This window comes from Rana temporaria, chromosome 2 (assembly GCF_905171775.1).
Source record: "Rana temporaria chromosome 2, aRanTem1.1, whole genome shotgun sequence".
Classification (NCBI taxonomy): Eukaryota; Metazoa; Chordata; class Amphibia; order Anura; family Ranidae; genus Rana; species Rana temporaria.
In genome coordinates this window covers 285,785,802-285,799,191 of record NC_053490.1, presented here as the reverse complement: position 1 = coordinate 285,799,191, position 13,390 = coordinate 285,785,802, and the positions used below count along the sequence as shown (strand labels likewise).

Genomic DNA, 13,390 nt, shown 5'->3' with positions numbered 1-13,390 from the left:
CCTCATATACAGTAAAGCCGCGTACACACAACCATTTTTAATGTCCTAGAAAAAACGAAATTTTTCTCGACGTGATTCTTGTCAAACCTGCCTTGCTTACACACGATCGTGAAAAAAAAATGCTCTAGCAAAACGCAGTGACGTACAACACATATGACGGAACTATAAAGGTTAAGTACCATTCAGATGGCTCCACCCTTTGGGCTGCTTTTGCTGATTTCGTGTTTGTAAAAGTTTGGTGAGAGACGATTCACACTTTTCAGTCTTCGTGCTTTTCAGTCTGTTACAGCGTGACAAATGTGCTATCTCTATTACAAATGCTAGTTTTACCAGAACGAGTGCTCCCATCTCATAACTTCTTTCTGAGCATGCACGTTTTTTTCCCGTCGTTAAAGCCTACACACGACCGTTTTTCATAACGTCAAAAACGGCAACGTGAAAAACGACAACATCAAAAATGACGAGAAAAATTAGAGCATGTTCTAAATTTTTAATGCCCATTTTTCACGTTGAGAAAAATGCTCTGGAGCCCACACACAATCGTTTTTAATGACCAGTTTAAAAAATTGCATTTTTCACGTCATGAAAAACGGCCGTGTGTACGCGGCATAATATGAAATTTATTGAACAGACAAAAGAAACAAAACCTGGGTCCTAAACGTCAGTTGTCAAATGACTGAATTCTCTAGGTCTACTTCAGGGCCAAACTGTACTCTGAAAAGCACTGTAATTGGTAATAATATACTCAAGGTTCTTTCATATTGCCACAGTTCTCTAAAACTTTTACATACATTTATTATACAAACTCTGAAAAGCAAAGTACCTTACACAGATTAAGATTCAGATTTGTTCTAAGATAATGTATAATAGGAATTAAATGAATGGATGAAATAAAATGGTGATTCCTGTGGTTTACCACTATGCTTCCACTTTATCTACGTGACAGGATGGATTTAGATACAGTATCAAAACTTGTGGTACACTTGAAATAAACATTGGTCTAATTATGTTTTCTGTACATCTGATTTTTAGCTTAATTTATGCGATCTATTGGTTTAGATCAATCACCGTTAGCCAAACACATTAGCCAAACAATGTACAATAATCACTCAGATCACAAGTGCCCCAGGGTGTTTCCATATCACAGTAAATTGTATGTTAGGGTTATATTATTAAATTATGTTCGATAGGGTCATGTTATTAAATTGTTCAATGTTTAATAGGGTTATGTAAAGAAATACATTTATGGTCACAATACATTGGCACAGTGGAAGTTAGTCCCAGAACATAAAGAATAGAAGAGAAAGATGAGTAGATCCTGATGCATTAGAAAATGTTGTGGCCATCTTAAGACTTGAGTTCCTCCACTTGCAGCCAAAGCCCACCTTCAGCTCGGAGGATCAGTTCAGGCTTCCGGCGCACTGTCTTGGTTTGATCCGAACTCACTTTGAATTTTAAAAGTGTGAGAGCCAGAACTACTTTCATCTCAGCCATGGCAAAGTTTTGTCCTATACAGTTCCTATGGGATGAACAAACAATAAGTACTGTCCCAATTAAAATAAATAAAATTACTGTATCTGAATGATTTAATTTCTCACAGTAACATGATTTATCTCATACAATAACTGTGCTGAAAACTTTCTTTGTAATTTTACAGTATACACCAACGAAAATACTGTAATTAGGGCCCCTTTCACACTTGTGCGACCTGAAAGTCATGGGATTTTTGATGTGACATGAAGCAATGCCTGTGAAATCTTGAGGTCTATGGACCTCAAGTCGCATCAAAGTCAGACCAAAGTAGTGCACAGACTACTTTGAAGTCGCTGTGATTTAAAATTGCACAGATATGAATGGTACTCATTGGAAATAATAGGGTACGACTTGTAATGCGACTTTGCAGTCCCAAGTGTGAAAGTGGCCTAAACGGCCTCTGCCAATTTAGCAAACTTTCAAATAAAATAAAAAAATTCACTATTCTAATTCGATGTAGCTATATTTGAAATTCAAAATGCAACAAACAGGGGCAACAATGAGTAGTACATTTTTAACCACTTAAGCCCCGGACCAATATGCAGCCTAAAGACCCAAGGTGTTTTTACAGTTCGGGACTGCGTCGCTTTAACAGACAATTGCGCGGTCGTGCGACGTGGCTCCCAAACAAAATTGGCGTCCTTTTTTCCCCACAAATAGAGCTTTCTTTTGGTGGTATTTGATCACATCTGCGGTTTTTAGTTTTTGCGCTATAAACAAAAATAGAGCGACAATTTTGAAAAAAAAGCAATATTTTTTACTTTTTGCTGTAATAAATATCCCCCAAAAACATATATAAAAACATTTTTTTTCCTCAGTTTAGGCCGATACGTATTCTTCTACCTATTTTTAGTAAAAAAAATCGCAATAAGCGTTTATCGATTGGTTTGCGCAAAATTTATAGTGTTTACAAAATAGGGGATAGTTTTATTGCATTTTTATTTTTTATTTTTTTTTTACTACTAATGGCGGCGATCAGCAATTTTTTTCGTGACTGCGACATTATGGCGGACACTTCGGACAATTTTGACACATTTTTGGGACCATTGTCATTTTCACAGCAAAAAATGCATTTAAATTGCATTCTTTATTGTGAAAATGACAGTTGCAGTTTGGGAGTTAACCACAGGTGGCGCTGTAGGAGTTAGGGTGCACCTAGTATGTGTTTACAACTGTTTGGGGGTGTGGCTGTAGGAATGACGTCATCGATCGTGTCTTCCCTATAAAGGGAATGACGCGATCGATGCGCCGCCATAGTGAAGGACGGGGAAGCCGTGTTTACACACGGCTCTCCTCGTTCTTCAGCTCCGGGGAGCGATCGCGACGGAGCGGCTATAAACAAATAGCCGCGCCGTGGTCCCGGATCGCTCCCCGAGCGGACCCGACCGCCGCATGTAGCGGGGGGGGTCCCGATCGGACCCCCCACCCGCTAATAGGCGAGGACGTACCCATACGCCCATGTGCCTGTACGTGCCATATTGTGGACGTATATGTACATGGGCTGGTCCTTAAGTGGTTAATAGTGAGATTTATTATATTACATTTAAGCTGACTCCCCTTGACACATTTAAAGATCACTTGCCAGTTAAGAAAAATAAAAAATGTACATAATTTGTAGGACAACTTCCCTTCAGCTGGTCTAAAAGGGTGCCATGGGTCCCCTGAAGCCCAGACCAAGTTTTAAATATTTTTTTACATATATTTAGGAAACCTGTCATAACAGAAATATGCAGACCAACATTTTTGAGCTTCTGAAAATGCTTGTTGTTTGCTAGTCATCCTTTAATATTTTCTGTTATTTTATAAAATTTAAACCATAAGCCACTGACAAGTGTGCAACTAGTATAAGCTTGCAGTATGTTTCTATTAGTGATACTAAACACACACTGCTTAATTTACATTGTGCCTTTTATTTCTGTATGTGGATGATGGCACTGTAATTATTGTAATAAAAAAAAAATCTACAGTGACTTGAAAAAGTAATTATTGTACCAGTTGACATTTTCCCCATTGTGTCATGTTACAACCAAAAACTTAAATGTATTTTATTGGGATTCTATGTGATAGACCAACACAAATTGGCACATAATTGTGAAGTGGAAGGAAAATGATTAATGTTTTTTTTTTTTACAAATAAATATCTGAAAAATGTTAGGGCATTTGTATTCAGCCCCCTTTACTCTGGTATCCCTAACTAAAACTTAGTGGAACCAATTGCCTTCAGAAGTCACCTAATTAGTAAATAAGAGTCCACCTGTGTGTAATATAATCTCAGTAACAATACAGATGTTTTGTGAAGCCCTCAGGGGTTTGTTAGAGAACCTTAGTGAACAAACACCATCATGAATGTCAAAGAACACACCAGACAGTTTAGTGATAAAAATGTGGAGAAGTTAAAAGCAGGGTTAGGTTATAAAAAAATATCCCAAGCTTTGAACATCTCACGGATCACTGTTCAATCCATCATTGGAAAATGGAGAGTATGGCACAACTGCAAACTTACCAAGACATGGCTGTCCACCTAAACTGACAGGCCAGGCAAGGAGACCATTAATCAGAGAAGCAGACACGAGGTAACTCTGGAGGCTCTGGAGGAGCTGCAGGGATTCACAGCTCAGGTGGGAGAATCTGTCCACAGGACAACTATTAGTCGTGAAATCCACAAATCTGGCCTTTATGGAAGGGTGGCAAGAAGAAAGTAATTGTTGAAAAAAAGCTATGAGAAGTCCCGTTTGCAATTTGCAAGAAGCCACGTGGGGGACACAGCAGACACGTGGAAGAAGGTGCTCTATTAAGATAAGACCAAAATGTAACTTTTTGGTCTAAAGCAGTGGTTCTCAACCTGGGGGTCGGGACCCCCTTGGGGGTCAAATGAGGATTTGCCAGGGGTCCCCAAAACCTGGGCTGTTCCTAAAGCTTGTGGCCGCCCACTCAGCCTCTTCAGAGCTGCCCATTCACGGCATAGCTGGGAGGCAGAGACTAGAGGTCAGCTGACAGCTGACTGGTGAGGAATGTGAAGTTGGAGGGGCTGGAGGAGACCCTATGTGCTGATTTCAGCATAGGTGTCACTGCTACGAGAAACCACAAAGTCGGAGACACAGTGAGTAACACTACCTGTGATTAGAGTTGCCTTTAAAAGTCCTCACTACAGTTCTCAGATCAGCAGATGACCTTGATCAAGAGCAGCCAAGTTGGCTGATCCCAACTCCCCACTAGCACTGCCACTGATCCCAACTCCCCACTAGCACTGCCACTGATCCCAACTCCCCACTAGCACTGCCACTGATCCCAACTCCCCGCCAGCATTGCCACTGATCCCATACTCCCCACCAGGGAGTAAGAAAAGGAATAAAAATAGAGAATACATGGAAGGGAGAGGAAAAGAGGGGGAGAAACGAAGAAAAAGGGAGAGAAAGAATAAGAGAAAGAACAAGAAAGACATCTAGAGAGGGATGGGGATAACAAACAAGAAATTAGGATAGAGAGAGATAAAAGTGAAAGAAAGGAGAACAAAGAGAAAGAGTGGTACATCCTAAAATGTACTATAAGGGGTTTTAATATTGTACGAGTGGAAGGAACTCATGGAGCGCTAAATGTCCGTGGGTTAGGGGCGCAAATTACTTGTCTTGCCTTGGGTGCCAAAAACCCACGATAGGAAAAAATAATTACCGTTAGGGGTCCCCACAACTTGGGAAATTTTATCAAGGGGTCAGGGCACTAGATAGGTTGAGAACCACTGGTCTAAAGGGTGGAAAACTAACACTGCACATCACCCTGAACACATTATCCCCACTACGAAACATGGTGGTGGCAGCATCATGTTGTGGGGATGCTTTTCTTCAGCAGGGAAGCTGGTCAGAGTTGATGGGAAAATGGATGGAGCCAAATAAAAGAAAATCTGTTAGGCCTTGTACACACGATCAGACATGTCCGATGAAAACGGTCGGCAGACCGTTTTCATCGGACATGTCTGCTGGGAGATTTTGGTCTGATGTGTGTACACACCATCAGACCAAAATCCCCGCGGACAGAAAACGCGGTGACGTGGCGGCGACAATGATGCGGCAACGTGCACGAACCAGGAAGTTCAATGCTTCCACGCATGCGTCGAATCACTTCGACGCATGCGGGGGATTTCGGTCCGATGGTTAGGTGTACTAACCATCGGACATGTCCGACGGACAGGTTTCCACCGGACAAGTTTCTTAGCATGCTAAGAAACTTTTGTCCGCTGGAAACCTGTCCGCTAGGACGGTAGGCCCTACACACGGTCGGACATGTCCGCGGAAACTGGTCCGCGGACCAGTTTCAGCGGAGATGTCCGGTCGTGTGTACGATGCCTTAGAGTCTGCAAAAGACTTGAGACTGGGGCGGAGGTTTAACTTCCAGTAGGAAAACGACCCTAAACATACAGCCAGAACTACAATGGAATGGTTTAGATCAACGCATATACATGTGTTAGAATGGCCCAGTCAAAGTTCACAGATGCTCTCCATCCAATCTGACAGAGCTTGAGCTATTTTGCAAGGAATGGGCCAAATTGTCCCTCTCTAGATGTGAAAGCTGGTAGAGACATCCCCAAAAAGACTTGCAGCTGTAATTACAGTGAATGAAGGTTCTACAAATATTGACTCGGGGGCTGAATACAAATGCACGCCACCTTTTTCACATATTTGTAAAAATAATTGAAAAACATTTATCATTTCCTTCCACTTTACAATTACTATCAGTGCCACTTTGTGTTGGTCTATCACATAAAGTCCCAATAAAATACATTTACGTTTTTGGTTGTAACATTACAAAATGTGGATATTTCAAGGGGCATGAATACTTTTTCAGGGAAACATAAGCAGGATGAGCTTCTATTCCTCTGCTGCTGGTTACATGTTAAAAAAAAAAACAGCCTTTGAAACACGGAGCAAAAATAAATAATTCATGCCAATAACCAGTTTTAAATTGTCATACAAATATATATTTGAAAAAAAAAATCTTTATTATTTTTCCGCAATAACCTGGTGTGAGCGGATGTCTGCCAGTCACAGGCTGTGTCACGCCCATCCAGCCTGTGTCTTAGAATAATAGGGAGGTGAGGCTTCCATTAATCTACATGTAATATCCTGCCCCTATTGTGTTTAGCTGGTTAGTGAGCATGGAGGAGGAGGAGGAAAAGGAGGAAGGGCGTGTGCTGTCATTTATCACTGTGTATATGCCCACATGTGTGACTCTATAGTCACATGGGCTGCTCAGATGTGATAGGGAGAAAATGCTCAGCATAGAAACTCACTGAAAACTGAGCATGTGCAGAGCTGCCACCACAGCTGCAAAATCCCTAGCCGAATTGTAGACAAGAACAGAAGGGGGAGACAGAGAGCAGCAGGATTAACCAGTTTTTTTGCAGAGTACAGATAACCAATCTCATAGTGAGTATGAACAGCATGTGGGTTTAGCGACACTTTAAACACTTTAGCACCGGAAGGTTTTACCCCCTTAATGACCAGGCCATTTTTTAGCGATATGGCACTGCATTACTTTAACTGACAATTGCGCAGTCATGCGGCACTGTACCCCCAAAAAATTGACGTCCTTTTTTTCCCCGCTAATAGAGCTTTTTTTTGGTGGTATTTAGTCACTTTAATTACTCTAATAGAGACGCCTTGCCACAGTATATGTACGGCAGGTGGTCGGGAAGTGGTTAAAGCATTCTAAGAGGTCGATTCACATTTTGGGGATCACCTGCATTTGTATATAGCTAAAGATGTACAAAGGAATACTGGAATCTCCATTGGATTTACTTAACAAAATGTGAAGTGACCTCTGTCTAAATTTCCACTAAGCCTGTAATTTATTGATAGCAGAGAACACTCACAGAAAAGAGTGGCAAGTTTTTTTATTGAAGATTTCATTGTGGATTTGTTATATTCCTTTGTGATTGCACGCAGCTGTGGTTATCTTGAATGTCAATAAAAAGTGGAGCACAAAGTCTTCTCAGCTTGATGCAGATGGTCAAGTCACGTTATTGACTTAAAAAGTAAAAACTCTTATTAATAACTAATCTCTTATGGTTACAACCCTCTGATTGGAAAAAACGTACAAATCTGATTAATAAACAATCCCTTGTAATATGGGACAGATCTAAATTGATATGGGAGCGCATTCAGCGCAGTACAAATCCCATATCATCATCATCATCATCATCGTGTGTGGCCTATAATCTTCCCATAATGCTCTCTTATCGTTTCTTAAAAATCCTCTTTTTTACCATGCTTGGAAATGTTCTAAATCGTTTAAAGCACGGACCACCTCTAAATTAACCCAACTACATGATCTTATATCCTTGAATTCTTTTAAAACGTATGTAATAGTCATGGACTTCCAAACTCAGACATTTTCTGATATCTCCAGATTAAAAAAAAATGTATGCCTAATAATAGAGGACTTGCACTTGATAATTTATCATATATCGAGAATACATGTAAACATGACCCCATGTAAAAGGACTTATTTCGAACCTTTACGCCCACTCGTTTTTAAACCTGATTCTAGTTCGCCCTCGTATGTAGCTAAGTGGGAACCTGATCTTGGATTTTCATTGGAAATAGCATTATGGGACAAGATTTGGATTATTAAAAAATCTTCCTCTCAAAATATAACTGCTTTAGAAACGAATTACAAAGTACTTACACGTTGGTCCCTACCAGAATTACGAAATTTGCCCCCAATTACTCCTCATCTTGTTTTCGAGGCTGTACTGAATCACATCTTCATATATGGTTGACTTTTAAGATTTTGGAAAGACATATTCCACATGATTTCAACATGGTCCATGTCTATCCTTCCTGATCTTTTGATAGCACTTTTAAATTTAAAACCGACAACTCTCTCCAGTAATCAGTTCAAACTCTTACTACAGATCACTATAGCTGCAAAACAAACAGTCTCTAAAGCCTGGAAATTGCCTACCCTGGCATTAACTGAAACTAAACATAGAATTAATCAAGCCATGATTCATACCAAAATAGAGGCTATAACCCATGACAAAATATCTAAATTTAAGAAAAAATGGCTCCCTTGGGCGACACACCATTTGACTTCTAATTTCGATGAATCCTTGTTGATGCCTTGGTAAATATTTCCTAAATTTTAATTTTTTCCATGCTTATTATATGGTTGGAACCACACCTTCCCCCAGGAGATCCCTTCTCTTCCATTTTCTTTCTTCTCTTTTCTTCCTTTTCTAACCCCTTCCCTACTTTACCTTTCTTTTTCCTCTTTCTTATACCTCTTCTTTCTCTTCATCAGGTTCAAGTAACATTACTTTTGTTTGTATTCCTTGTTTCTTATGATATTACAAAAACTTTGTTATATTATCATTGTTAATGTTTAGAATTTTTCTCCCTTGAACAGTATAGGAAATTGTCTCTCATTAATCTTTTGACAAAAGTACGAGATACATTTTATCTTTAGTCATATTAAGGAATTATACTGTATCATAACATATTATATTCCTGTATCACTTTTGAACTTGTTTCCTGATTTATTACATTCCAATAAACAAATTTGACATGAAAAAGTAAAACCACCAGAAGGGCAGTAAAAACAATCAGGCAATTAGTAGAAGGAAGTGGCCTATTGGCAGCCCATTTACTTCTCTTATGACAGGTTACCTTTAAAATGTCAAGGGGAATAGTTTAGAAATAACAGCATATGACAAATCTAAATAAAAAATCGAATTTGCAGATTTATGGACCAATGCAGCTTCATTTGGACTACAATATATGAAGCATTTTGAAATTCTGTAATGCCGTGTACACACGATCGGAAATTCCGACAAGAAAAGTTTGATGTGAGCTTTTGGTTGGAAATTCCGACCGTGTGTAGGCTCCATCTGACCTTTTCTGTCGGAATCTGAGAGCTGGTTCTCAATTTCTCCGACAAGAAAAGTTATTGTCGGGAATTCCGATCGTCTGTATGTAATTCCAATGCGCTCGGAATCAATTTGACGCATGCTCGGAATCATTGAACTTCATTTTTCTCGGCTAGTTGTAGTGTTGTACATCACCGTGTTCTTGACGGTCGGAATTTTGTGTGACCGTGAGTATGCGGCACAAGTTTGAGCCAACATTCCGTCGGAAAAAAATCCACGGTTTTCTTGTCGGAATTTCTGATTGTGTGTACGCAGCATAAGTTGCCTCTTGTTGGTTTAAAACCTTACAACACAGTGACAGTATATATCATAATGTATATTAGACAACAACAAAAAAATATAAAGTCTCCCTGGCCCGATTCATTGTGAGCACACATTACAAGTGGTACTTTTTTGGGGGATTGCATACTAAATAGTGATTACAATCACAAATCTAGCTCATCTTTACCTGGGTCCAGCAGAGAAGGGTACAAAAGCATGTGAGGACCTCTCCTCTGCTTGTTCTGGATCAAAACGATGTGGATCATAGACCTAAAGAAAACAAAAGACAGCACTAATATTTTGTGCAGGTGTTTTCATCTGCTATATTAGCTTGTGGACATAATACGATTTGTACCTCAGGGTTTGGCCATACAACAGGATTGTGATGGGTTCCATATATACTTATGAGACAGGTGTTTCCTGAGAAAACAAAGAAAACAATATAAAATGTTAGTTTGAAATAGAATTCTTGATACCTGTGTCTAGTGGGTCAAACAAAGCATACAGTTAAGAATGCTCAGCTTACATTTGAGATCAGTTTGAAATGCTTCAGAGATCCCTAACCTGCATCAAGCTGCTTATGGATTCATATTGACTTGTATGGAAAGAAAAGGAAACAAATGGTTGTGTACACAGGCCCTTACACAGTAGCTGTGAAGGTTTGTTTATACTTAATAAAAGCAGCATATAAATTGTGTTCCTAACCTCTATTAATAAAAAGGGGTTTATTATCTCTACTAAAGAGACAGAAACTACTACTATACCTTATTAACCTCCCTGGCGGTATGATTCTTTCAGAAAAAACATGCTGAAAGCGGTACCATTATTTGCAAGGAAATTTGGCGTTTTATATTGTAGGTCTGTCATTTTTAGAAATAACTCACTTAAATCTGACCAAACAAGCTTCTAATAGGCATCCCGGGTATGAAATTTTTTTAAAAACAAAATTATAAATTATAATATAATAAATAATTATAAATCAATATAACAAATAATAATATAATTATAATAAAAATTATTCAATAATGTAATCAAATCAAAATCACTGAAATTTGCTCAGTTGCAGAATTGTTGCTGTCATTATTTTTTTTTTTTTATGACGAATTTCCCCACAAATCGCTATCGCACAATTCTGCAAGTGATTATAATTTATTATCGCTGTTTTTTAGCTGATCTAAAACTATTTTTGACATAAAGGGACACTTTTGGTTGCTATGGACAATCTACAGTTTGCAGGGAGAAAGAAACGTTTTTATTATATAAAATGACATGCAGGGCAATGGACAGACCACTAGGGACAAGGGGGGTGTGTTTTTTTTACATACAGTACTGTAATCTATAAGATTACAGTATACTGTATGTATAGTGTTTGTTTACTTTTTTGAATTTGGCGCCGTTCTCCGTCCCCGTGCGTCGTAACGTCGCAGGGAACGGAGATCGGCGTCACACGGAGGCACTGTGTGAATCGAGCGAGGTCCTGCTCGCTCACACAGCGCGGTGGCATCGCTGGATCCAGGGACAAGGTAAGTGAAACTCCCTGTACATCCAGCGAGGCGAGCCCGAGTCTGACTCGGGGTTACCGATCCTTGCCCAAAAATCTCACCCCGAGTCAGACTCGGGAACACCGCCCAGGAGGTTAAAGCCTAGATCAACAATGCTATGTAAATCTTCCAGTATATGCTGATGTAGCACCCAGGAGTTTAGGCAGGGTTGCCCCTCACAAAATTACTTGCCAGGAATTGTTATCCAGGTTGATTGATAGAGATCTATTGATTTCTCCCAAAGTTTGGACTTGTTGCACTTTTCTCTTCTACCACTAGGTGGCCAGGTACTTGGTGGTACTAGATATGAGAAGGGCAACGCAAGGTCAGATTCTGGGTATATGAGGTATGTCAGCCAATGGGCAGGGGTTTTCTTGGATCCCTTGGCCTGCTGGGAAAGCCTATATATTTGGGTGGAGTCAGGTGATCGATGTTCTGTGCCACCTGGATGGCTGTCTGGGTGGACATGTGTTGTATTGCCTAGGCTGCTAGCCAGCGGAGGTGATGCTTGCAGAGCAGCCTAAGTGTCAAGCCAGGGACTGAGCAGGCCAGTGGGGTGAAGCTTGAGAGGTATCTTGAGTGCTAAGCTAGGGACCCAGCAGAGAGGCGGGGGTGACGCTTGAGGAAGTTTGGAGGAGCTCAAGGGTTTCAGTGGCATTGAATCAGTGGGTCTAGTGAGAGACAGGGAGCTCAGTGGGCTGAAGAACTACAGGGAGTGATTGTAGTGAAAGTGAAGAGGAACCATTAAGCTTTGTGTTAAGAACTGTTAAAGACTGTTGCCATAGAAGACAGCATTCCTGCACATGCAGATGTGGTGTCTTGCTGAATGCCTTTCCCTCCATGGCTGTCCTCCTGTTGAAGTCTCTGAGTCTTCCAATTGAACTTGCAACTATTTAAGGGTGTCCTGGACCTAACTTTGCATTCAAGAAGTGTCTGACACCCAATAACTTTAACTACTCTACACCCACCATGCCTCACAACCCACCACATACAGAAGGATGTCAGCTGTCTTTGGCCCTGGAGGTTCTCATTAGACCGAAGGATGCCTGGGACCTTGCTACACTTATATACGTGTTTAGCCAAATCTGTTGCAGGTTCAGCCCTTTATCTGTAAGCCCAAGTCAGGTCTAGGCACCAAAGTTGTTATGTAGGGGGGAACTTAAAAAAGACAAGAGTACCTTTGGGAATGACTTTCCCATCCGGAAGAGCAATGTCTTCTGTACACCTTCTGGACACTGCTGTTACAGGAGGATGCAGTCTAAGGCTTTCCTTGATACACATGGAGGTAAATGGCAGCTGAGAAAGGTCATCCCTAAAAAGAAGTGATAAACTATTACATTCTAAATTTCATAAATATGTAAACAGTGGGAAAGCTTAATACATTTCAAAGCACACTATTATATATTATATCACCAAAAGTGGAAGCTGTTATAGCTGCAAAGGGTAGGTCAACTAAATATTGAACCCTACAGACTAAAGACAGACATCCCAATAATTTTGTTAACACAGTGTATGTAAACTTACTTCATAGTTTATTTTTTTTATTTTTTTGATGACTGATAGGAAAGTGGGGTTAACCCTTTGTTGGTATTGGCCTTTATTTTCCTATTAGACTCAATTATTTTTAATTATTCTTAGACTTTTATATTAAAAATTATTTTCTTGCTTATGGAACAAAGGCATACTGCTTATGTTAACAGGAAACTTGAAGCTTGCATTCTGCAGAATGTGTGAAACATTCTTTTCAAAGTGTGACATATTGGCTAATATTTTACAGACATTTAAAGTTTTATTAACAAGCTTATTAACAGTTTTATACACATTTTTAGAAATAATGTCAGACGGCGGTCAGGAAATATTTTTTATTTGTTGATGAGTAATATCTCCAGGCACATTTTGTATTTTAAGATATTTTACTTATATGGTATCACTGGACAGACTTTGTATAAAAAAAATATACTGTAAGAAATTGTAACCTGATTGGCTGGTCCACGAAGAGATACATCCCAAAGGGTGTATCTCAAATTCACAAATAAAACCAACTAATTTCCGGATTTAAATTGTAATCTTGCTAAATCGGGGCTTTTTTTCAGGGGGAACTTGGGGGAACTCAGTTCCACCACCTCTGGCT

General features: G+C 39.8%; 1 protein-coding gene across 2 annotated transcripts in view; it reads right to left on the bottom strand.

The window, feature by feature from the left end:
* Positions 1-1,192: 1,192 nt before the first annotated feature.
* The window catches only part of LOC120926886 (cytochrome P450 4F22), a 91,291-nt gene continuing 79,093 nt past the window's right edge, over positions 1,193-13,390 (bottom strand). For both annotated transcript variants that reach the window (XM_040337179.1, XM_040337180.1), the window contains exons 10-13: positions 12,438-12,571; positions 10,074-10,138; positions 9,906-9,988; positions 1,193-1,519 (exon numbers count right to left, since the gene is read on the bottom strand). In XM_040337179.1, coding sequence (XP_040193113.1) covers positions 1,348-1,519; positions 9,906-9,988; positions 10,074-10,138; positions 12,438-12,571 — 454 coding nt within the window. In that variant the 3' untranslated portion in view covers positions 1,193-1,347. The remainder of the gene's footprint in view (positions 1,520-9,905; positions 9,989-10,073; positions 10,139-12,437; positions 12,572-13,390) is intronic.